The sequence below is a fragment of the Hyperolius riggenbachi genome, chromosome 6 (genome assembly GCF_040937935.1).
Source record: "Hyperolius riggenbachi isolate aHypRig1 chromosome 6, aHypRig1.pri, whole genome shotgun sequence".
In the NCBI taxonomy this organism is placed as follows: Eukaryota; Metazoa; Chordata; class Amphibia; order Anura; family Hyperoliidae; genus Hyperolius; species Hyperolius riggenbachi.
In genome coordinates, this window is record NC_090651.1 from 52,955,010 (window position 1) to 52,981,779 (window position 26,770).

Genomic DNA, 26,770 nt, shown 5'->3' on the forward strand with positions numbered 1-26,770 from the left:
AGCTGCGAACCATTCCTTGCATTCTCAGATCCATAGGTTCCAATAATCTAGTCATACCCAGAGTCCACTTAGAAACTTTTGGTCCCAGAGCCTTCTGTCATGCTGCCCCTACATTTTGGAACTCCTTACCTCAACAGATCAGGACAGCCCCATCCCTGGACGTGTTTAAATCCAGACTGAAAACCCACCTGTTCAGTCTGGCATTTGCAGAAATATAACTTTTGTTGTGTGAATACTTCATCCTACTAATTACTGAATCTGAGAGAGCCTAAGCGCTTTGAGTCCTATGGGAGAAAAGCGCTATAGAAATGTTATTGTATTGTATTGTATATAAAATTAGATTTTACCCATGAGGTAAATTATCAAACGTTTGATAAAGTGTTTGATAAAGCTTAGTGAATTGAGGCCAAATTTAATTTTGTTGTGATTCTCTCCCCCACCCCCCCTTTCTTTATGGGAAATTGCAACATGAAACCCTGCTGCTCACACAAATTGTGCCACAAAGGAACGGGAAATTGTGTGATGGAATCAGGTGAAACTCATTATTGCAGATCATCTGATCATCATCTTTCAGTGGAAAAGAGCCCCCAGTCTGGTCTCTGACAGGGTTATGGTTCTCCACACATCTCAGCAAATCTCTGAAGATGTAGTACACTACATGACACTAACTTGTGCAGGTGTCACATTACACCAGATACTCCAAGTCACCACCAGCCAGCTGCAATCCTCCCGGTCTCTAATGCTGGGCATACACGAGTCGACCCTGTGGCCCGATTAGCCGCCGGATCGACTCCCGACGCGTCCCCGCGGGCATTTCTTATCTTCCTTTCGTTTGTCTTCTATTGTTCACCTGTGGGGATCGAGCGCGGAATCGATCCGCCGCGTGATCGGACACGTCGGAAATTATCAACCGAGCCATCAGAGGCTCGATTGATAAGGGCCCGTCGACCTGTGTATGCCCAGCATAAGGCAAGGACCACTCTTTTCTACCCCAGAACCTACAGGTCACCACCAGCCAGCTGCAGTCATCCTGGTCTCTAAGGCAAGGACCACTCTTTTCTACCCCAGATCCTACAGGACACCACCAGCCAGCCGCAGTCATCCTGGTCTCTAAGGCAAGGGCCACACTTTTCAGTGCAGAAAATGAAAGTTGTTTCCACTATAAAGCGCTGCCGCAATTGCTAGTTATTTGTGGTAGGGCTTTGGGAGCGATTTCCCTGCTCCTATACAATACATTAGAATTGAAACGTTCCCAAAATGCTGCACGTCCTGCGATTGCGATCTCCCTAATCGCATTCCTTACAGTGAAATCTGCTTCATCCCCTTACATTGGCAAAGCGTTATAGGAAATCACTAGTGATAGAAAGTGATCCCCAAATTGCTGCCAAAAACTCTCTAGTGGGCTCCAGCCCTGAAAGTTGAAGCCAGCTCTGGCACAACCTGCTGCAGAATCTATATGAAGCGTCATTTGTTTCCCATGGTCCAACCACTTGGGTTGTATATATAGCAAGTGCACCCAAAGCTTAAGGGCCCGTTTCCACTATCGCGAATCCGCATGCGTGCGGATGCACATAGCCAATACAAGTGGATGGGCCTGTTTCCACTTGTCCGAAGTGCTGAGCGGTTTTCTGTGCGGTGAAAATCTGCACGTCAGAGCCGTTAGAATTCGCTCTCCGCATACCGCTATGTGAATCGCACGCGTTTTTGGCATGCGTTTTTTCCTGTGATTTCGCATAGAAACGAATGTAAATTAACACATGGTTAAAATCGCATATACCCTAACCTATGCGAAATCGCAGCAAAAAAAACGCATGTGTAATCGCATCCACATGCGATTTCGTCAGCGGTGAATTACCGGCGATTCCACACGGCAATAGTGGAAACGGGCCCTAAAGGAGAACTGAAGCGAGAATGATATGAAGGCTGCCATATTTATTTCCTTTTAAACAAAGCACATAGCCTGGCTATCCTGCTGATTCTGTGCTTCTAATATATTTAGCCATAGACCCAGGAAGTGATTTCACTGACCTTGCTATCGATGTTCTCTGCATTAGAAACTAGTATTCACAAATAAATACTCAAATGCAGAGTGCGTGCGGTAGGGTTTTTTTTATGATGTTCTTGGTTACCCAATTTGGTAGATAAAATACTGCAAAAGTTATCTATTTGACAATTGCATTGTTTTTATAAATGTTCAGGTGCATTGTGGGGATTTATGTAGGTAGGGACATTCTAGTCACATGAGCATGGTTTGACGCTAGATGTCGTGTGGAGAAGCTGAAGGAAGCACCCATCGGAGTGACGGAGAGAAGGGAGCAAGAACATTCCAAGATTGTTAAGACTACAGTATATACCGGTACTCAGTACAACGCTGTGGAAGATGTAGGTGCTTTGTAAATAATAATTATGGACGTTTCTGTTGATGCTATGGTACCTTACAGGGTACATGGAGGAAACCCACGTGCCCCGGGGGAACCCATGCAAATGGGGAGAGAACATACAAACTCTAAACAGATATCGTGTCAAAACCTGGGCCTCTTCCGCATCAAGGTGGGAGTGCCAGACAACATATGTGGCAGAGCCCAGGGTAGAGATGCCATAGCTCCCAACTGTCCCTCTTTGGGAACCCAATCCCTCTGTCCCTCTTTCTTCCTTATTTGTCCATCTTTCAGGACTCATGTAGAAATCTATGTAAATATATGTATTTTTATAACAGAAAAGGGGGTTTTCTTGACTAAACTATTCCCATCCTTTAAAATTATAAATTTATCTTTTTCAAATGTTACAACGAAGGAAAATGACTCAGGATAGAAAAGACCATTGTGGTTTAAAGTATAAAATATCATATTTTCCTATGAAAGCTTTATGGTATGCGTGACTAGGGGTGTGGTAGGGGGCGTGGCTTAAGTGCCCCTCTTTTCTTATATCAAAAAGTTGGGAGGTATGGAGATGCAGCATGCAGGCTTTGCATCTGTATGTATTCAACTCGGTCCACATGGAACACAACTGGAACCATGAATGGATTAAGATGAAATAAGGCCCTAGGCAAGATAGCAGTTTTTTTCCCACCGCTGATGGTCACCTGACTTTTTTAGTAAGATTTATTGGGTGCTAGCGTCCACCACACACCTAGACTCTCTCCAGGCCCTAGCCAGCTGCCTAGAATTGGATGATTGTAGATGATCCGGCTCTGACTGTAACTAGTAGTCAGGGGCGTAGCAATAGGGGTTGCAGAGGTAGCCACCGCATCGGGGCCCTTAGTCCAGAGGGGTCCCGAAGGGTCCTCCCTCAACTACAGTATTAGCTCTCTATTGGTCCTGTGCTGGTAATAATCACTTCTATAGATACTTTGAATAGTAGTAATCATTAACAAACTGTTCCCCATCCCCTTCTTGCTCCTCTGACACTGTAGTTGCCATTGGCAGGTTTTGGTGCGCCGTATCAATTGTGATGTATAGAGTGCTTGGGGGGACCCAATGTAAAACTTGCATCGGGGCCCACAGCTCCTTAGCTACGCCACTGCTAGTAGTTTTATAAACCTTTAAGTTATGCAAAGTGTGCTTTACACAAGCTGTGCTTGTAACACAACCTTGGTGTAAGCTGAGAGCACCCTGTATTCCCTTCTCATACAATCCAGCTTGCCTGACTCCTGTGCTGCTAATACTGGCTGTCACTGACCCAGAAACAATAATGCAGGGTAGATGAGCACAGACTGGAGCGTACACTGGCCTTAGTCCTTGGCATGATGGATCCTGGCATTTCCCTGGTTGGGCCCAGCAGTCAGTGTCTTCCCTCTGATGGTTCCGAGATTTATTGTATTTTTTTCACTGCAGCAGATACTGGCAGCCAGGTCCAAACAGGGAGATCATTGAGTTAATTTGCCTGAGGTGAGTATGGTATATTTTTTTCCCCCTAAATCGGACAGTGATACATGGACTATTCCCGACATCCCCCCTTCCATCCCCCACTTGTAGCTTTTCGACTGGATTCCTAACATTACCGTCCGTGTATTGTCTTTTTTAAACCAACACTGAGACAAGGTCTGGTAATTATTGAGCTCTTTACCGGAAAAACCTGTAAAACTGCCGGATTTGTTACGGTTAGAGGGATATGGAGGCTTCACAGCTGTATCTGCAGCCCACTCCACACACTTTTTTCAAATATTCTGTGGCTGCAGCAGGTATACTCGGTACCACCTCACCTGAATTGTACAGTCCAACCTTAAGGGCTCTTACTCACCGAATGCATTGCGCTACAGTAGCGGTAAAAAGAAGTTGCACCACAACAGTCCCAAAAAGTTGCATGTTACAACGCACAGCTGATCAATATTGGGTGGCAGTTACCCCTCTATATGTACGCAGGTGCCCCTTAAAAGGTGCAAGCTTCACAAACTGGGCATGCGAACTGCAAAAAGTGACATTATTTTCAGGCAAACGTGCATTGCCATTTGTTAACATTAGTGCGACTTGAGGCATAATGCATGACAACTGTGCATTGGGTCGCAACGCAATAAGTGTGGGCTGCAAACAGAAAAAGTCACATCGCTATGGCAATGTTCACACTTTATGGGGAGAGAAAGCACTATGGGCTTGATTCATCAATGAGAGGAGTGCACGCTATGCTGGCAAGTGACAGGCAGCCTACTGGGCCTATCAAAATGCCGGGAACACATCCTAGAAAGCCACTGGACCCGAAGGGGTTCAGGGCGGGACGAGTGGAGGGGCTGTTAGTTACAAGGAGCAAGTAAGTTAGCAGTGCTCACATAGCATATACATTGCGGTATAGCATATACATTGCCTCTACAGGGAGCCAATTTCCTGCTTCCTGTCTCTTCAAAGCAGCCGCAGGATGCGCTGCTGTGAGAGAAATCTATGACATCCCACTCACGGAGGAGAGGGGGGAGCTATACTGCAGCAACTATACTAGCTATACTGGGGGCAGCTATACTACCTATATACTAGCGGCAACTATACTAACTATACTGTGGCAACTATACTATCTATGCTGGGGGCAACTATACTAGCTATACTGCAGCAGCTATACTGGGGCAACTATACTAGCTATATACTAGCGGCAACTATACTATCTATACTGGGGGTGGCTATACTAGCTATATTATAGTGGCAACTATACTACCTATACTGCAGCAGCTATACTGGGGCAACTATACTATCTATACGGGGACGGCTATACTACCTATACTGCAGCAGCTATACTGGGGCAACTATACTAGCTATATACTAGCGCCAACTATACTATCTATACTGGGGGTGGCTATACTAGCTATATTATAGTGGCAACTATACTACCTATACTGCAGCAGCTATACTGGGGCAACTATACTATCTATACGGGGGACGGCCTCTACTACCTATACTGCAGCAGCTATACTGGGGGCAACTATACTAGCTATATACTAGCGGCAACTATACTATCTATGCTGGTTGCAACTATGCTATCTATACTGGGGGCTATACTATCTATACTGCAGCAGCTATACTGGGGCTACTATACTATCTATACTGAGGGCGGCTATACTAGCTGTATACTAGCGACAACTATACTGCGGCAACTATACTATCTATGCTGGGGACAACTATACTACCTATAATGCAGCAGCTATACTGGGGCAACTATACCTATACTATCTATACTGGGGGTGGCTATATTAGCTATATACTAGCGGCAACTATACTAGCTATACTGCGGCAACTATACTATCTATACTGGGGACAACTGTACTACCTATACTGCAGCAGCTATACCGGGGCAACTATACTATCTATACTGGGGTCGGCTATACTAGGTATATACTATCGGCATCTATACTAGCTATACTACTGCAACTATACTATCTATGCTGTGGGCAACTATATTATATATACTAGAGCAGCTATACTATCTGTGCTGGGGGCACCTATACTACCTATACTGCAGCAGCTATACTGGGGCAACTATACTATCTATACTGGGGGTGGCTATACTTGCTATATACTAGTAGCAACTATACTAGCTATACTGCGGCAACTATATTATCTATGCTGGGGGCAGCTATACTATCTATGCTGAGGACAACTATACTATATATACTGGGGGCAGCTATACTATCTATGCTGGGGGCAACTATACTAGCTATACTGGGGGAAACTATACTAGCTATACTGGGGGAAACTATACTAGCTATACTGGGGGAAACTATACTATCTGTGCTGGGGGCAACTATACTATATACATGGGGAGCAGCTATACTATCTATGCTGAGGGCAACTATACTAGCTATACTGGGGGCAACTATACTATCTATGCTGGGGGCAACTATACTAGCTATACTAGGGGCAACTATACTAGCTATACTTGGAGGGGGGTGGCACATCCTCACAAGTTTGCCTCGGGCAGCAGAAAGTCTAAACCAGCCCTGCCTTTAGTTGCACATTTCCTCAGGTATAAAGTCCTAATATGCGTAGTAATGTTTGTCACCAGGGTGAAATGAAAGGCTAGCCTAAATTCTGTTCCACCCAGTGGTCAGAGGTATTGACACGTCCTTAATGAAGCAAAGCAAGTGACCAACAAATGCCACATCTCCACCTGTTCCGGAACTATAAATCCTGGCTGACTCGTTCGCTTTGGGTGGCAGAAAGGGAACTTGGAAAGCCCAGCAATCCAGCTTCAGCTGTCGCAGAAGACCCAGGTGCAAAAATAAACTGACTGCTGAATGGAGTTGCACAGGAGGCAGCATGAAGACATTACTGTGGGAAAGGGTCATGCTCAGAACTTTCATGCAAAGAAAAAAATCCCTGCTGAAAACTGGCATGCAGAAACTATCATAGAGATGTGAGGAGCATTGCTATAGTTGGGGTGTGGTGAGAGCTGTGAGAAGACTGACAGATCAGCAGACACTGGTCCCAGCTGCACTGTGTATGGATACAGATGGTTGGTAAAGGGTAGAAAGTCAAGCCACAGCAGCCAGGTGAGTCTGATCTCTTCCAAGGGGTAAAATCAGGAATGTGTAAAGCCTGGTACACTTTCAAATATGATTGGCCAATCTTAGACCAATTTTACCACCTCCATGTAGTATGAGAGCTTACCTACACAATCTGCTCTTAGTATTCAAATCTGTTGACCTTATACTACATGGAGGTGATAAAATTGGCCAATCAGAATTGAAGGTGTATTCCAAGCTTTAGGCCTGTTTACACTTAAAGCATACATCTGGCAAACCTGAAAAAACCTGGGGCTTTTTCCAGCCCCTAGAAGTCAGTTAGGTCCCATGTGCAGCTGCACTCTCAGGCCTGCTCTCCCTCCGCTCTCCCGCCGTAAAATTGTGACCAGGGATGGGCTCACGAATAATCAGGAGTCCGTAAGTAAAATGAGCTGTAATTGCCGAAGCTGTACGGCTGGATGATAAGGGGTTATTTACACAATTCCGCCGTCCTGCCTGTGCTCCAAATAGCTTGCCTTGCACGCTTCCTATTTACTTTCAAAATAACATCTAATAACGAACAAGAAAAGGAGTACTTTATTACCTTGAGCAAATTCCATTTTTTTTTCACAGGTCAAAGTGCAAATCCTCCACCATCCTCCCAGGTTTGTGACATCATTACTTTTTTTCCTGCATCATCAACACTAGGAAATATTTGCTATAGAGAGGGCAATTCATCTTTGGTTGTAAAATTTCTACCACTATAGACAGTAGCTAAAAAGTATTTTTGCAATTTCGTTTTGATAAAACTGATGGTACATTTTTTTCATTACTCTCTACCTAAGAGAGTTAACTTAAACTTAAAACTGAAAAATCAAATTGCCAACAGCGCTCTGTCTACCCAATCTACTGCCTCTTTTTGGGGGCCTCCTCCTTCCCGCAAGCTAGCGCCGTGTCTGTACAAAACTTGCAATTCTAGTGGGCAACAGTTCTCATAGAAGATGTGTAGAAGGTTTATTATTATTATTATTATTATTTAAAAGGTTTAAAAGGAACCTAACATCCCCTTTACTCAAAAATCTATGCTAAATATCAAATTGCCTTCTAAAAACAGAAGGTACTTACAGGAGTTCCTTTTGTTCGCATAAAGTTTGATAACTGCGAGTTGGATTTTTAAATCATAAAAGTATGATTTGCATACTCTCACGCTGAGCGGAAGTGACACATCATGGGACAGTCCGTTCCATCACTGTCTCCGCTAGAAAACCATCAACAACGGCTTGTCAATGGCTGGCTCATGCGTAGTAGCACAAACTCAATTGGGCTACTGCACATGCATGAGCCCTCTGTGCATTAGAACGAATCCAACTGGCTTAGCTTTTTTCGCTGAAGCCTGAGCGAGTCCCTGCTAAGGCACATATGCAGTGCAGCTGCGCTTCGGGGCTCCCAAAGTTGGAAATGCCTAGCGTAGGTGGATGGGGAGGACTCTGGAGGACTTAGAGGCTTCCTCCTCACGAGGTAAGTATCTTAATTTGTCCATAGTTAATTAGTATATTTCCATAAATGTTATCTTTCAGGCAGGGGCATATCTGGGTAATATAGAGCCTTTGGCAAACACTGAAATTGCCCCCCCCCCCCCCACTTCACTTGGTCAGAGCCTTCTTCCTCTCTAAAATCAGCATGCTTTCTCATGTACATGTGTTTTCTGGAAATATCTCTGTCCTCTTTTCTAACACTAAGCCAACTGCACCTTACATACATAAATCAAGTTGCCATGCTCCCCAGATAACAGAATTAATGTGATCTGAGGTCTGAGTGACGAGGAGTCACAGAGGCGGGCATGGCAGTGCAGCATAAGGCAGGCATGGGGCATAGCACAGAGGCAGGCATGGCGCCCATGGTTCTGTGGCGCCCATGGCATGAGCGATGCCTGCACCCTGCTAGATACGCCTCTGCTTTCAGGCTATAATGCTGATCCTGTAACTGAGTTACTCACCTGGGACTAGTAAAGTGTTATGACTAGGAAAGACAGAATATGTGTCCCTGTAAGATAGTACTGTACAGCCTTACTATGGCATGGTGGCTAAGTGGTTAACAACTGTAACCTTACAGTGCTAGAGGTTTACCCTCGTATCCTGGCCAGGACCCTATCTTCATGGATGTTTCATATATGTACGCTGCCAGTGAGCTGGGCGCAGGGTGAACCGAATGTTGGCTCACCCTGCTGCAGCTCAAATCCCTGACGTTGTTAAATACTATTCCCTCTCTGAGTTATAGCAACTCAGAGGGAGATGTAATTCAGGGTCTGGTCGGAACCCAGAATTACCCGGGCCGTGGACTATACTGCTGCTGTTATAGTAGCGCCCAACTGCGGTGCTACGCGGCCGGTGTATGGCGCTGATACCACCTGCTTTGTGAATCTTCTCATATTTGGTCACTCCGGTAACATGCCAGAACCCAAAAAGATAGCAACAGGTTAAATGTCTCTCCACAAAATTGTCCCTAAAAAATATATAGTTACAGTAATCCATGTTCTCTCCACGTGAGGCTGACTTTTCTCTTGACGTTGGCTTCAAAGCCACATAGCCACATTCCTAGTGCTAATAACTGATACATTTCGGTTTCCATGGCAGAGCGGTTGCTATTAAAACAGTCAAATAAACACAGTCGCTTGGAATAAATTATCAATTTCTTGAGTTCAGGAGAAGTCGAGCCTTACAGTGTCCAGTCTGAGTGTCGCAGAAGTCTTAGCCAAAGATGTCAGGAAAAGTTGTGGTTGCAACTGGTCCTCTTCAATCTCTCTCTCACACTTATTCACGGTGTTTCTCTGCAAATAGTCCATAGTGATGACATGGTTGACTAAATAGTCTGTGGTTTGCTCTGTGATGCCTCCTCCAGGGTGAATGGCTAGCGACCTATACTGCGTTTCCTCTGGATGGTGTAAGGTCATGGTGGGCATCAGATCCTCTGACTCCACTTGATGAGGTATGTCCGCCACTATGGTTTGTACCGTGTTTATGGTGTATGTTGGGCAATAGTGAAACTCCTCTTCACTGCTCACCAACTCAATTTCTAGCGTCTCTGCTTCATCGCAGTCTGATGTGCTGGAGGGGTAGCTGGGAAAACTCCTTAATCTTTCCTGTAAGGAGAAGAATATACCAGCAGTTTTATCATACTTAAAATTACTAAATCTTACTAAAATGATACCGTACAAGCAGGGCCGGTCCTAGACTTTTTGCTGCCTGAGGCACACACTTTGGAATGATCGCCCCACACCCGACAATTTACTCCTGTCTCCCCCCTCCTCACTCACGGTCAGAATCCTCACACAGCACAATAAGCTGCTTTTCCCCAATGATGACCTCTTCACCTCGCTTGCTCTCCTCTTGCTTCTCCTACTACTCTGACTGCATGCTGTAAGTGTAAACACACAGTACAAACATGCCGCCCCTGGAATGCCTGCTCCTGATGCAAGTGTTTCAGCTTGCTGCATGAGAGAACCGGCCCTGTTTACAAGTCAATAAAGCACAGCTTCTAAACTGCATTAGTTTTAAGAAAGCACACTCTTTCTTGCCATGAATGAGCCTCAACTCATGGCCAGATTTCTGAAAAGGCCACAGAGGCCGGGCCTTGGGCGGCTGCAACTCAATGGAGCACCAGGACATGAAATAGGGGTTGCTACATGTGAAAGAGGAGGCTGAAACTGGAGAGCAACACACGACAAAGGCAAAGTGATGCTAAAGGGAGCTGTACAGGAAAGGAAGGAGCTGCAGTACATGGATGTTAGCACAAGAAAGGGGAGCCACAATATACTTGGCCTAGGGGCACAACAAGTATGAATCCGGCCTTGTCTCCACTTCAGGGGGTAAAGGAAGTCTGATATATGATGCTATTAAACCTTGTCTGGGGTGAAACAAAGCATACGCAATATGGCTGCCCCCTTCTACATACATTTAGTCAAAAGTAAGGAGGCGCCAGAAGAATAAAAGGAGGATCAGATTTAAAAAGTTAAAATTGTAGGTGGCAATGGTGGACTTGCTCACCTCACAAAGAGCACAAGCACTGGTTCAGTGTAATAAAATTATACAATTTAATTATTACTCCTTATCAGAAAAAACAAAATTGGCAATTTTGTTTTTTCTGATAAGGAGTAATAATTAAATTGTATAATTTTATTACACTGAACCAGTGCTTGTGCTCTTTGTGAGGTGAGCAAGTCCACCATTGCCACCTACAATTTTAACTTTTTAAATCTGATCCTCCTTTTATTCTTCTGGCGCCTCCTTACTTTTGAGTACATTTTGATCCACCTGGTGGATGGGTGTTGACACCCCTCGTTTTTTCTTCTACGGAGAGCGACTTTCTTAACCTGAGCGAGGACAGGTCTAATCTCCTCGCCTGCGATCGAAGTGGTTGCCCCTATTGGCAACCCATACTTGTGAGTATAAACTCTTCTTTTCCATAATTGTGCCTTATACCAAACGATAATACACCATTGGGGGCTCTCGATCTCTTCTCTTTTTCTTGTTACTACATACATTTAGGGTGAGGTCTGTAAAACTCGCCTTATAAGCCCTCCACATATTTTTTAAAGTCTGATACACATATACAATTTAATTTTGTTTGGCCAATTTTACCACCTCCATGTGGAATGAGAGCCATCAGGTTTTAAATACTATATGTAGAGACTGCGTAGATAAGCTCTCATACTATTGGTCAGTCAAAGTTGGATGTGTGTACCAGGCTTAAAGGAAACCTGTAGGGAAAATAGTGACCAATTTGGGTACTTATGTAGATCCAAGATAGACCTTATAGAATATTTATCTATAAGGTGTGTGTAACTTTTATGTTGCACTTTTCTCCTGGTGGACTCATGTGGCAGAGCTGAAGCCACTAGGGCACGCTCTGTAAGCAGTAGCAGTGTTAGGGAGTCTTGCGCAAGGACTCCTTACTGAATAGGTGCTGGTTTACTGTGTCAGAGGCAAAGCTCTTCCATTACACTATCCAGCCACAGCAGGAAAAGCAGAACTCTGAATACCATTCTAACAGACTAGGAACTATTGTTCGGATATGCAGTTTTCTCTGAAATTTTCCTCTGATTATGTATTTTTTCAGCCACTAGCTCTGCCTGCATTGTCTCACGTTATAGTTGCCTATAGAAGGTGAAGCACGATTAAACACATATGCTTGGTGTGTGTATAAGCCCCCCAAGTGTCCTGAATCCTGTGAGACTGTCCCAATTTGGGTGTCACCCTCCATGTGTCCTGTCCCGGCGGGCAGAGAGGGGTAAAAAATGATCAAGGCGCCACCCACAACAATGAGGTATGCAGTATGTGGGGCCGGCATCACATTAATTCCTCCCTCCCTTCCTCCAAATGCCCCCCCCCCCCCCCTCCTGCTTGCAGAGTAAGTGTGCGGCAGCGGAGCTGTCATCTTACCATTCATCCACGCATACCAGCAGCCGGCTTCACTCTGCTTCCTGTGATGTCACAGGAAGCAGAGTGAAGACGGCTGCCGGTAGGCGTGGATGAATGGTAAGATGACAACGTGCTCCGCTGCGCACACTTACTCTGCAAGCGGGGGGCACATTTGAAGGAAGGGAGGGAGGAATGTGATGCCGGCCCGGCCCCGCATACCGCATTGGCGTGGTTGGCGCCTCGATCATTTTTCTTCGCCTCCTCCCCACCCACGGGCACCTTCCTCCCCAACCACACACGTTTTCATATAAAATCTTTATGGTATGCATAACTAGGGGTGTGTCGGGGTAGGAGTGTGGCCTAAGTGACCCGCTTTCTGGTTTCAAAATGTTGGGAGGTATGTGTGTACCTTGGTGCTGATGAACTCCTTGGCCCACTCGCAGTTGGCTGGATCAGGGACGGTCTTCATGCACCACTTCTGCAGGATTCCAGAACTCAGCTTAAGAAGGCTGGAAAACAAGAGAGGATGGAATTGACTCCAAACATCAGCATCCACCATTTCATCAGGTCTCTATCATGGTGGCTACACGTGGGGCAATATCTGAAGGATCTCATCAGTGTGTAAGTCGTATGAAGGCACACTGAGATCTGGTAAATATTAAACTGCTCCCCTGTGCTACTGTGCAGAAGGGGGAGGAGCTGGCTCCCCATGGTCACTATAGTTAGTTTGAGTCTGTTCAATAAATGTTAACTCATAATAAACAACTTTTATTGATTATTGCAATTTTGTCCCCTTATGTGATTGAGTTTTACACGCCTGGTCTAGAGTCTCCAGCCAGGTGCCTCTCTCCTTTAAAGCAAGTTCTACCATAGCTCCCAACTGTCCCTCTTTTGGAGAGACTGTCCCTCTTTGGGAACCAAACCCCTCTGTCACCCTTTGAAGACTGATGTAGTACAGATCTATGTTTATATATGTGGTTGTCTACTGAAAAATGTGTTTAACTGACTCTAAACTTAAAGGATACCCGAAGTGACATGTGACATGATGAGATAGCCATGGGTATGTACAGTGCCTAGCACATAAATAACTAGGCTGTGTTCCTTTTTCTTTCTCTGCCTAAAAGAGTTAAATATCAGGTATGTAAGTGGTTGGCTCAGTCCTGACTCAGACAGGTATATGTAGAAGCTTTCCAGAGGCGCCAATAGAATAAAAGTCACTTAAACGAGCTTAAAACCGATGGGGCAGTGGTGGGCCTATCCCATCCATGCGGACAAAGCAAACAAAGGAAGGACTGTGGCATCAACAGTCAAACAACAATTTTATTTATACTCCACAGTAAAAATAGGCAACGCGTTTCACGGGCTCAATCCCGCTTCATCAGGCCAATCAAAAAGGAGCATACAGCTTAACAGCATCAAAACCACACTGAGCGCCTCTGTGCGTGAGTTTGTGAGTATTAAATTGTTATATTACTCATTATTAATTATCATCTATACAATATCACACTATTGGGCTCTTGGTGTCCCCCCTCCCTCTGACTCAGACAGGAAGTGAGTACAGTATGACCCTCACTGATAAGAAATTTCAACTAGAAAACACTTTCTTAGCAGAAAATGGCTTCTGAGAGCAGGAAAGAGATAAAAAGGCTCAACAGTTCATAGATTTTAGCTCTGGCATACTATAATGAATGCATCATTGAGCAAAAACAATAAAAACAATTAAAACTTAAAAAGTACATTTAAACATAAAATACAACTGTAATATCTTAAAAAATCATTCTTAGGAGAAGGAGGATAGATGCAATTGTTTATTTCATTAGTTTATTTTCCCTTCAGATGTCCTTTAACATTATTAGACCTGAACAAGGAAGGGAGCAGATAATGACTTGGGTGGGGGGGGGGAGTATTTGATGATGCTACAATGTTCGCACACTACCTGTTGATAAAAATGTATGGTAAATGGTTTATAGTTTTGGAAAAATGAATAAAATATTGTATAAAATTAAAAAAAAACCCTGACTCTAAACTTTATTCCCATTTTCAAATGACAAAGACCTGTGTGGTTTGAGGCCTCGTTCACATCATAGAGCGCAGATGGCTGTGCGATTGGAACGCAACGCGTACGATTGCACACCATCTGTGCTACTATGCGCTGCGCTGCAGATCCCATTCATTACAAAGAATGGGATCTGCGCTGCGATTCCCAAAAATGCGTGCAGCACGCGATAGCGCAATTACGCATATGATGGGAACTGTAGAAGGGCTGTCTATGCCTTTCTACCGTTCTTGCGTGTCCAGGAACGGATCTAGACCAAGTTGCGCCTGGGGCAAGGTCAGGTTTTGGCGCCTAAACTGCCATTCCCCATCCAAAGTTTGCTGCCTTTTTAAGAATTCAACAAACTGCGCCTGGGGCAAGTCTCCGCCCTAGATCCGTCCCTGTGTGTGTCGCACACTATACGCGCTGCCAAAATACGCACGGCAGCGCATATAGTCTGAACGAGCCCTCAATGATAAAACTGCATCTTTTGAATCCGAATTCTTTGTTATATGCATGACGAGCTGTGTGGTGGGGGCGTGGCTAGAGGTGTGGCAGGGGTGTGGCTTAAAGCATCCTTCTTTCTTATCTGAAAAAGTTGGGAGGTATGGTTCTACTGATAGAAATGTGCCTCACTGACTTAGAGCTCAGCCACACAATAATCGCTTTTCTGAGCGCTTTGTTATTGATTAGCGCTTTCTAAACAGTTTTTAAAAATCGCTCCCCTTCACTTTCATTAAAATCATGATAAAAATCGCCGCAATCGCATACACAAAAAAATCGCTTTGATTTTAATGAAAGTGAATGGTGCGATTTTTAAAAAGCGCTCAGAAAGCGCTAATCAATCACAGGCAGTCAGAAAAGCGCTTATAGTGTGGCTGAGCCTTAATTACCATGTAGGTCCTCCTTCAGAGCTGGGCCAAGGCAGAGGTGAGAGAGGCCCCGCCCTTGGGTGTGGCAGTGAGGAAAGATGGGGGGGAACAGACAGTGCATATGAATCAGTGCAGCCACCAACGGGAACAACTGTACAGCAGCCGCGATGCCCTGCATCACCCAGGATACTGAGATCCCTTATGTCAGTAAGTTGACCTGAATGAAAGGCTGGGGTTGACAGGTGGCACATGTGCTGCTGCGCCGTTGCTGCCCTTCTGTGATACACGTGGCACCATCAGAAGGGTTGGTGAATGCATGCACAGGTAATTCTGTGTTGGGGCAGAGGGGTTAAATGCAGAACATTTTTTTCTCAGTCAGCTGCAATCAGTTCTCATCTGAAGAAGGGAGGAGCACTGGCAAGCTGAGGAAATATTTGGGTGGGGTTACCTGAAGCAAGCAATCAAGGTGTGATGCGTTCATGTATTTGTTATGAAAGGGCGGAATGCAATTTAGCAATTCTGCCCCGGACACTAGAGGAGCTTTTCCTGGCCAACGCCTCCAGAGCGGGACGGTCAATGGGATGCAACTTGTTTTGAGTTGATGCAGGATTATTCAAATTTGGTGTGCAAATGTATGCAGCATGAAAATCGAATCCCTTCTTTGCAGAATAAGATTGGTCCACTTTCAAGATACATATATTTGCATACAAAATTAGCATAATCATACATCAACTCGTATCTCATTGACCATCACTAACACATACCTTCCTCTGTCCCTCTTTTGGAGGGGCAGTCCCTCTTTGGGAATCCTGTCCCTCTTAAGGGGCCCATACAGCTAAAGATTTTCCCACCGAAATACGGCCGTTTCGATCACAGTGATCGAAACGCCCGTGAAAGCGCCGTGCACACCGCTGACAGAACGATGGATTTCCATCTGAAATACATCGTTCCCGTCGATCCATCCGTGCGGAAGATTTTTCTCGGTCGCCGGCGGGTCGGGAGTGCGTCGATAGCGGCGTTCGAATGCCCGACCACCGACGCAATACAGCGGAGATACATTACCTGCTCCGCCGGCGCGAGTCCCCTGGTCTTCTTCTCCGCTTCGGGCTCCAGAGCTACACAGAACTTCCTGTCCCGGCAGGAAGTTTAAACAGTAGAGCGCCCTCTACTGTTTAAACTTCCCCTGGACAGGAAGTTCAGTAGCCGGAGCGGAGAAGAAGACCAGGAGACTCACGCCGGCCGGAGCAGGTAATGTATGCAGGGGGGGGGGGGGGGGGGCGGCGTCAGCTCCACAGATTGTGATCGGTTGCAGGCTGAAATCGATTCACAATCTGTTTGCAGTAAAGGCAGCCATACGATCCCTCTCTGATCAGATTCAATCAGAGAGGGATCTATTTGTTGGTCGAATCTGATGGCAAATCGACCAGTGTATGGCCACCTTTACTTCCTTATTTGTCCCTCTTTCTGGACTGAAATACAGATCTGTTTTAATATATGTATTTTTCGACAAAAAAAATTTGCTCAATTTACTCTAAACCTTTGTTTCCAACAATTAAATTTCTCTACTTCTTATTTTACATTTTAAAGTGAAGAAAAGCTAATGATGATAGAAATGATCAGTGTGGCCTGACTGATAAAACTACATGTTGCGGTTCTGAATTCTTTGAGAGATGCATGGCAAGGAGTGTGGTGGGGGCGTGGTTAGAGGTGAGGCGTGTCTTAACGGCCCTCTTTTTTATCTCAAAATGTCGGGAGGTATGCCTAACATACGAAATCAGCAAAATACGAAGCAAACCAGCAGCTCACCAGAGTGCTATACTGTATAAGGGCGTTTTGCTTAATAGAAAATATCACATGAAGGGGTAGCAGCTGTCACACACATACAAATGTAACTGTTGACAGCTGCAGCCCCTTGGAGAGAGATTTTGAAAACAAATAAAGTTCTCTTATATACAAGATTCCAGTGAGCTGCGGGTAAAGCTCCCCTCCACTAGAGTCACTGTGGGACATTTATCTAGAGTGTCTGAGACAAAATATTGGTAGGTTTTTAGAAATCCATGCAGAACAGTCTCAGAAGCATTAAGAAATCACTAGATAGGCCCAGTGCACACCGGGCGGATCCGCTGGCCGAATCCGCCTGAAAATCCGCGTGGCTAATGTATCTCTATGGGCTGGTGCACACCGGCGGTTTGAGGTTTTTAGCAAGCCGCAAACGTGCCTCTTGCTGCACGTTTGCGGTTTGCTTACAATCTCAAACCGCCGGTGTGCACCAGCCCATAGAGATACATTAGCCACGCGGATGCTGATGCGGATGCGGCCGGCGGATCTCATACAAAATCCGCTCGGTGTGCATCCGGCAAATATCGGCTCTCTGCTCCCAAAACCGCTAGCGTTTTGATGATCTGCTAGCGGTTTTGGTGTGCACTGGGCCATAGTGCAGATTCCTTTTTAAACTGTTAGGAAAAGGAGGAGTTAGGATGGTTTCTCAGACAGTGCAGTGTGTGAGGGAGATTGCTGTTGCTGGGGTAACCAATACATCTGCTGTATTGCATCAATGCCCAGCACTGGAAGGGTTAAGCACAGAACAGCTTCACAGGACACCTGGCAGCAGGGGGGAGGAGCCCTTCACAAATCATGTCTAGCCTGCACTGTTGCACTATCTGTAGAACTGTAGAAGTGCTGTAGAAAAGCACTTCTTAATCTGCGACAGTTTAGGGATGGATTTGCACTTTTCTTAACTGTAGTGCAGCTCTAGAAATTCACACTAAACTGCCCCTATCACATAGGGTTTTAGAAGTTTCTTATTATCATACCGCTGCTGGTTAGAACAGTTTAAGAAAAAAACTGTCAGTAATGCCTTGATAAATCTGGCCCTCTGATTCAAAAAATGTCAAATTATTTCCCAACTTTTACTCCCTAATCTATTTCCAATCATTTTGCCAATGGTACCTAGAGATGGCTCGAACCTCCGATTTTCGGTTCGCGAACCTCGAACGCGAACCTCCGCAAAAAGTTCAGTTCGCACGAACTTCCGTGAACCGCAATAGACTTCAATTGGGAGGCGAACTTGGAAAATTAGAAACATTTATGCTGGCCACAAAAGTGATGGAAAAGATGATTCATGGGGTCTAACATCTGAGTTTTTGCATGGGGGAGTGGGATACACGCCAAAAGTCCCAGGGAAAAATCTGGATTTGACGCACAGCAGCATTTTAAGGGCAGAAATCACATTGCATGCTAAATTGGAGGCCTATAGTGCTTTAAAACATCTTGCATGATAGTGACGGCCGTGCTGGACTACTGCGCACCATGGCCAGATTGCTCTTCCTCACTTAGTGATGTCAGGTAATGTCTGACTGCCTTATCAACTTTTTTTTTCGTTTAACACAAATTTTTATTGATGAAATTCACATAGCTTAAACAACTGAATAAGAGATAGTGCATGATCAATGTATTTTAAACACATACAAATGCCTCTTATGAGAAACAAAAGGGAAAGCAATGTGAGTAGTAAAAGATTATGACATATTGGTATCATTCTAATAGTAATTATTTCTGCTCATATCGAAATGATATTTAAAGCTATGGAGACTTATAGTACTCTAGCTCAAGGGAGAGCAATATAGAAAAAAAAAGAAAACTGAGTAAGAAGAGAAGAAAAAAAAAACAAAAGGGATAGAGAGATAGGTCTATTTATGTGGGTCTGTCCATTTGTCTATTATCTGGTATTTTAAGACGTAGTCTCTTCAGGTCCTGGTTGATAGAGCAGATATCTATTATAATCATGGAGGGTTGTAGTTCAGGAAGTATGTTTCCCATGGATCCCATATTTTATCATACTTGGATTCTGTGTCTCGCAGTATAGCTGTTAAAAGTTCCATCAGTTTAGTCCATCTAATTTTGGCCATAATTTCGGAAGTTGAAGGAATAGAGAGACTTCGCCAGTGTGAAGCCAGGGCGAGTCTGGTAGCCGTCAAAATATGGGTTATTAATCTCATGGTGTGTTTTTTGGTTTTAGGAATGGGTTTACCTAGCAGCATATATATAGGATCCATGGGAATATGAGTACCCGTTACGTTTAGGATCAAGGTTTGAATTTCTATCCATAGAGGTTGAATGACAGGGCAGGCCCAATAGATGTGTTCGAGTGTGCCTATATGTCCACAACCCCTCCAACAAGTATTAGGGAGTTCATGGTAGATCTTAGCCAATACTTCAGGGGTTCTGTACCATCTAAACAGTATCTTGTAAATGTTTTCTTTTATCTGTGTGCACATAGAAGTATGTTTGGCGTTTTCCCATATAGAGGACCAATCCTCCAAGCTTATGGGTCGGCCTAAGGCTTTTTCCCATCTTGTCATGTAAACATGTTTGGGTTTAATGGAGCCAGATTTATCAAGTAACAGAGTGTATATTGATGAGATGAGGCCTTTTTGATGCCCTTTGTGATCACATAGACGTTCAAATGGGGTATATTCGAGTAAGGGACTTTTGCCTTTGGAGAGGGATCTTAGAAAATGATAGGTTTGATTATATTCCATATTGAGCTTAGCTGTGAGTTGTATTTTGCCTTCTAGTTTTTCTTTAGTCACAATATTTCCCGATAGTACATCTATCCAATTGCTGAAGTTAGTGTATTTAAGAGTATACCATCTAGCCATAAAGTCTTCTGCCATCCCAGGGATAAAGGCTGGATTTCCCAATATGGGATATAGTGGAGATATGGGGGATCTAAGATTGGCCGTTTTTGCAGTTGCCCGCCATATTTGTAAGGTAAATTTGATGGTGGGGAGTAGCTGGTCGGTAGGGATCTTAGGTGGAATCTGGGGCCAAATTAATGCTGGGAGGGACATTGGGAAGATGCTCATTGCTTCAATGAGACCCCATTTGGTATATACCTTGAGGTCAGACCATTCAGAGAGTTGCCTTAAATGAGCCGCCTGGTAGTATAGTTTTAGGTTGGGTAATCCTAGACCTCCTTGCTCCCGAGATGCCATTAGAATAGTGGAGTTAATTCTGGGATGGGAATTATTCCAAACAAATTTTAAAAAGGCACGTTGTAGTATTCTGATTTGTGAGGGTGGTACTCTAACAGGGAGGGTCTCAAATAAATATAATAGCCGCGGTAATATGTTCATTTTGAGAGAATATATTCTGCCAATCCATGATATTTTAAAAGCAGTCCATTTGTGCAAATCTGAGAGTATAGACTGAATTAGAGATGGGAAATTTGCTTTATATAGGGTAGAATAAGAGTGGGTTAGGTTGATACCTAAGTATTTAATGGTCTGTGTCTTCCAATTATAATGGAAAGAGCTTTGTAAGATATCAAGTGAGTTTTGTGGGATCTTGATAGGGAGAGCTTCAGTTTTTTCTTGATTGAGTTTGAAGCCTGAGATGGACTCAAATTTCCTTAATATAGTATGTAGTATGGGGAGTGAGGTGAGAGGCTGAGTCAAGGTTAACAGGATGTCATCCGCGAAAAGCGAGATTTTATATTCTCTGGTTCCTTGTTTAACTCCTGTGATGTCCGGGTTCTGTCGTATTGCACACGCCAGTGGTTCGATACTAAGGGCGAATAATAAAGGGGAGAGGGGGCATCCCTGGCGTGTACCATTAAGAATGGGAAAAGGTATTGGGGATGCAAAGGGTAGTTTAACTGAGGTGGATAGGGAAGAATAGAGGAATCTTATTAAGGTTAGGAAAGGTCCGCTAAATCCCTGATGTTCCATAACTTTGAACAAAAATGACCAGGAAAGCCTATCAAAGGCCTTCTCTGCGTCCAAACCCAGGAGCAGAGAGGGCCGGTTTGACCTGTTCATTAGTTCTATCAGATTGATTGCTTTCCTCGTATTATCACCTGCTTGACGGCCCATTATAAAGCCCACCTGGTCATTGTTGATCATAGTTGTGAGGATCGGGTTCAGGCGATTAGCTAAAGTTTTTGTAATAATTTTAAGGTCAGCATTCAAGAGGGATATTGGGCGGTAGCTTTGTGGGAGTTGTGGATCTTTCCCTTCTTTAGGGATCATAGTGATTAGGGAGTTTAAGAATGACTGAGGAACAGTTTGTCCATCCATGAGTGTGTTGGCTAGTATGGTCAAATAGGGAGCAAGGATGTGTTTAAACTTTTTGTAGTAGGAGTATGTTAAGCCGTCAGGGCCAGGAGCTTTAGAGGAGGGTAGGAATTTGATTATTTCTGAAATTTCCTCTGTTGTAATAGGGGAGTTTAAGAGCCGGATATTATCTTCCGTTAATTTTGGTAGGGACAGTTGGCTTAGGAATTCATCAATTTTAAGTAAATGCGCAGAATGGTTGGGCGGTTGGGGGAGATTATAAAGTTGCTGATAATATTCTGTGAAGATTTGAGCAATCTTTTGAGGGTGAAAATGTGTAATTCCCTGAGGGTCTTTTACTGAGTGAATGAGTGGTTGGGATGATTTTGGGTTGAGTTTCCTAGCAAGAATGGTGTGGGGCTTATTGCCTCGTTCAAAAAAAAGTTGTCTGGTCCATCTCAGGCTTTTTTCTAACTGTGCGGATTGGAGAGTTTGAATTTCATATTTTACAGTTTGTAAGGCAGTGTAATGTGTTTGGGAGGGGTCGGCCCTATAGAGGTTTTGTGCCTGTTTGAGTTTTGAATGAAGATTTAGGAGTTTAGATGACATTGTTTTTTTACGCTTAGTAGCTTCTGAGATGAATAACCCTCTAATAAAAGCCTTGTGTGCTTCCCAGAGTGTCCCTACAGAGGAGACCGAACCATCATTTGTATCAAAGTATGCTTGCAGCTCCTTTGTAAATTTGGATAAGAGTTCTTTGTCTTGTAATAGGGTTTCGTTTAGTCTCCAGAAATTCGGCTTGTGACTATAGGAATATAAATCAATCTCTATGACAACTGCTTGGTGATCTGACCATGCAATGGGTTGTATTTCAGCCTCTCTCAGCAGGGGCAATATGGTAGCTGTTGAGAACAGGTAGTCCAGTCTGGAATGAGATGCATGAGGTGGAGAGAAAAAGGTGAATTCTATAGAGGTGGGATTGGAGATCCGCCATAAATCTAAAAGTCTATATTGTCTCAAAAGTGTTCTAAATTTGCGGGAGTTACGGCTATGTAAGGGTATGGTAGTTTTATTGGGAGGGATATGTCGGTCTTTTATATCCGAGAAGGCTAAATTAAAATCCCCTCCTATCAGCAAAGTGCCCTGAGTTACTTTAAATAGTTTCCTAAAGAAAGTTGTTAGGAATGATATTTGATCCTGGTTAGGGACATAAACGTTAGCTAGAGTAATGGGTTTTCCTAGCAAGGTGCCTGATAGAATTAAATAGTGGCCTTTAGGATCAGGGGTGATTTTAGAAATCTGTAGAGGGAATGTTTTTTTGTATATAATGGCCACCCCTGCTTTCTTCTTAGGACCTGAGGCCAAACACACCTCAGAGTATAGTTTGTTATAGAGACGTGGTGGGTCTTTTTTGCATATATGAGTCTCTTGTATAAAAGCTAGGTCAATATTTAGTCTCTTTAAGTCTTTAAATAAAGAGAACCTTTTCTGAGGTGTGTTTAGTCCCTTAGTGTTCAGAGTCAGAAAATTAACCATAGTCTAAGATGATGTGAAAGATTGCCGATAATCCAAGGACAGACCTAGTAGACCTAAAAACATAAACTAGCATATACGGAGAGATAACAATAATAAGAGAAACATTTAACATAACAATTGCAGTGAGCTGGTAAGAGATGCCACCGTTGTTCCAGTGGCGATGTATAAGGGCAACATAAAACTGTTGCCTGTATGGAGACCTCTTCAGGTTGACCAGCCGCGGGGGCGGTTGATCAAATTGAGGAAGGGTCCCCCGGAGGTACATGAGGAGTCCCAGAAGAAGGCAATAAACATCAGTCATTATCAACATAAATGGAAAAGAAATACTCATTCCACCGCCTGCATAAGAAGCATAATCAGTTCAATGTGGAATTTGAGGAGTAGACATTTAGTTAAGGTATAAAAGTCATAAAAGGGGGAGAACAGGGAGCCCAGGTATAAAAAATAAGTGGGCATGGTGAAGGTATTTTCATTTTTTCTATGAAAAACATATAGATTGGAAAGAGGCTGAGGCCTTTGGTCAAGTTCCAGATGGTTGGTCTTCCATGTTGTCAGCTCTGTCAGGGTAGGTGATACTGCGAACTGGAACTTTCGACCATTCTGAAATGTGTCGCACCTTCCGTGGGGGTGAAGACGTAGGTGATGAGCGAGATATAGCTGTGTTCGGAAGTTTTAGCCCCATTTGTTTGAGGAATAGAGGGGCATCATCAAAGTCAGATAAAGTGAGGATCAGGCCCTGTTTGTTTACAATCAGACGAAAAGGAAAGCCCCACTTATATGGGATATTAGCGTCTCTGAGAAGTTGTGTAACCGGTCTGAGGGCTCTGCGCTTTGCCAAAGTAATCAGTGAGAGATCATTGTAGATGGAAATATCATCTCCTTTAAATGAAATAGTGGCTGTATTTCTAAGAGCTCTGAACAGGGCGTCTTTAGCTTCATAATAATGTAGTTTCGCTATGATGTCTTTAGGCCTTTGAGCGCCAGGGCGTCGTTCACCTAGAGATCTATGGGCTCTGTCAATCCTCCACATTTCCTCTGGGATGTCAGGAAGAATGGTGTGAAACAGTTCTTTCAAATGGGCCTCAATGTGTTCATTTTTCAGAGACATGGATACCCCTTTAATGCGAACATTTTGCCTCCGTTCCCTGTTTTCCATGTCCTCCTGTGCTGTGCGTATTGATTTTATGTCATTCTGCATAAGTTGCTGCTCCTCAACTAAGTCGGCTTGCTTTAGAGTTATGGCTTCCATCCTATCTTCTAGTGCCTGTGTACGCTCCCCCAGCCCTGATATGTCAGCCCTCACCTCCTGTATAGCAGAGCGGATAACGTTTTGTAGGGAATCATGGAGGCTGTGGTAATGTCTGGCCAGTGTTTGTTCCAGCAAGGCTGCTGTGAGAGGCTGTGTGTCCCCCCCTGCACTTGCCTGATCAGAGGGATGTGTTTCTGGGAGGGCTGCGTGCTCAGCGCCATCTTGGCTGGGAGGAGGGCGGAGAAATTTCTCCATGGTCCCCGCTGTGGTCGCGGTTTTCTGGGCCCCTTTGCCGGTCATGTGGTGCTGGAGGTGTTGCGGGGATCGTCCCCTACGAAACCGCCCGTCTGTGAGGCTGGGGGAGCGGAAGGAATCGCTGTTAGCGGCGGCGGTGGACGGAGCTCTCGTCCTATGCGGCCATCTCCCGCGGCTCGCGCATGCGCCTCCGCCTTATCAACTTTTGATGATTCTTTCTCTACCATTGTTAAAGCTTACATCTATTTTTTTAAATACTTGTTCTGCTTGCTGTTCAGTACCTTTAACGAGAATCTGTTATGGAGCGCAAGTCTGCCATTCATTCAACTGTGTGACTGATAAACAAGTTTCCATATTACTTTCTCAGTACCATGGTGACCACTGGTAATGGCCGGGGAATCAGGGTTCGTTTCCAGTCCGGAGTGGGAGCCTGAGAAATGGCTACCACCACCACACATCCAAGGAAGGCAGCAGGCATGCTGTTGGCAAAGGAGCAGGAACGGCTACCACCACAAATCCAAGGAAGGCAGCAGGCATGGCACGCAAGTCCCGACTCAGGGAGGTATTGACAAAAAATAACAATACAGGAGGACTTTCGAGGCCCTGCTGTATATGAGACGAATCAACTTTAAATCCTTTAACGAGAATCTGTTATGGAGGGCAAGTCTGCCATTCATTCAAGTGAAAGGTATGCACTGACTGCCAGGTATAATACAATGTGCAGTCACAGATGCAGTGAAAGGTATGCAGTGACTGCAAACAGCTGTTTGTGAAGTGATGGCCATGATGGACTAGTGTGCACTCTGACGAGAGTGCAGGTGATGGCAGCTTTCCAGCCCATATGGTCGCCGGGCTGAGGTAGCTCAATGACAAAACAGTGACTGTCCAGCTGATCGAATTTGGTCTGTCCACAATGAAGCAACGACCTTAGTATCATGGGTGTGCAGCCCCCCCCCCCTCGAGACACTGATATAGCTGTCGGTCATTGCTTCTTTGTGATATACAAGCCCCTTCACTGCGGCAAGGTAACGATCACGAAGGGGAATTGACACATGTATATGCCTTTTGTTTTGCTGTTGCAGCTGCACTGCAGCCAGAAAAATTAGGCAGGCATGTACACACACCAGAAATTTTTTTATAGCAGCCGCTGCTAGCAGCGGCCTTAAAAATTCAGTAATCCGCCTGGACTCCTGGACCCTGTTGGTGGTGGCGGAGAAGGCAGTCAAGCGGCCTGCGGGCAGAGATGCTGTGTGGGGAGCGACTTGGTCTTGGGGCAGGCAGTCACACAGCATGCAGGCAGAGATGCTGTGTGTGAGGACTGACTTAGTCTTCGGGCAGGCCTGACCGTGCTTTGCAGACCACGTGGACAGATGGACCCTTGACCCAACGCTGTGTGCCAGAGATGACACCACTTGCCTTTCAACATCACGGTACAGTTTGGGTGTCACCTTTTTTTGAGAAATAATTGCGGCCTGGTATCTTCCACTGCGGTGTGTGGCTTTGCTTTTGTGTTTTGTGCTTTGTCATCATGTGCCTTCGTAAGGAAGTTGTCCCTACGCGGGTCTTGGTCTTTCCACGGCTCAATTCTTGGTGGCAGAGAGTACAGATGGCATTGCTCTCATCTGAGGCAGACACACCAAAAAATTTAGACACCGCTGAGCCCTGGGGTGATGGCACTTTGGTGGTGGCGGCCGACTGAGTGTTAAGTGGGGTGCCAGAATCACAGCAGGAGGAAGAAGATATGTCACGGTTCCGTGCGGAAGCTGAGGAAGATGAGGTGTTCTGTGTTAAATGGTCAACTACGTTCTGACAATCTTAGGGGTTGATGGCACGCGCCTTCTGAACACTGTACTTTGCTCCAGGGCCGCACGAAATCATGACAGCACAACCTCGAACAGACCTGCCGGGTGGCCTGCCTCTGCCTGTTTTTCCCATATTGGGGGGGATGAAGTGAAAGGTATGCAGTGACTTGACTAATACAATGTGCAGTCACACAGGTGCAGTGAACAGGTGGTATGCAGTGACTGGTATCAATACAATGTGCAGCTGTCACACACACAGGTACCGTGAACAGGTGCAGCGACTGACTGGTATATAACACTGCGTGCGCTCACGTAGGTAGGTAGGTGCACTGAACAGGTGGGTATGCAGTGATTGGTATTACAAATGTGCAGCTGTCACACACACAGGCACCGTGAACAGGTGCCGTGACACTGCGCGTGCTCACGTAGGTAGGTAGGTGCACTGAACAGGTGGGTATGCAGTAATTGGTATTACAAATGTGCAGCTGTCACACACCCAGTTAGTCACTGAATGTGCTGGGCCTGACAGTGGCACAGTAGGAATTACAAAGGGGCCAAGGTCCAGCAGCTGCGACTGACTGACAGGGCTGTTTATGCAACAAGTGTCTGTGTGGGACACACACACACAC

The 26,770-nt window shown here is 44.9% G+C and overlaps 1 protein-coding gene across 1 annotated transcript in view; it reads right to left on the minus strand.

Moving 5' to 3' along the window:
* Positions 1 to 9,590: 9,590 nt before the first annotated feature.
* The window catches only part of LOC137522426 (interleukin-12 receptor subunit beta-2-like), a 78,640-nt gene continuing 61,460 nt past the window's right edge, over positions 9,591 to 26,770 (minus strand). The window contains exons 15-16 of the mRNA XM_068242481.1: positions 12,746 to 12,845; positions 9,591 to 10,058 (exon numbers count right to left, since the gene is read on the minus strand). Of these exons, the coding sequence (XP_068098582.1) occupies positions 9,618 to 10,058; positions 12,746 to 12,845 (541 nt within the window). The 3' untranslated portion in view covers positions 9,591 to 9,617. The remainder of the gene's footprint in view (positions 10,059 to 12,745; positions 12,846 to 26,770) is intronic.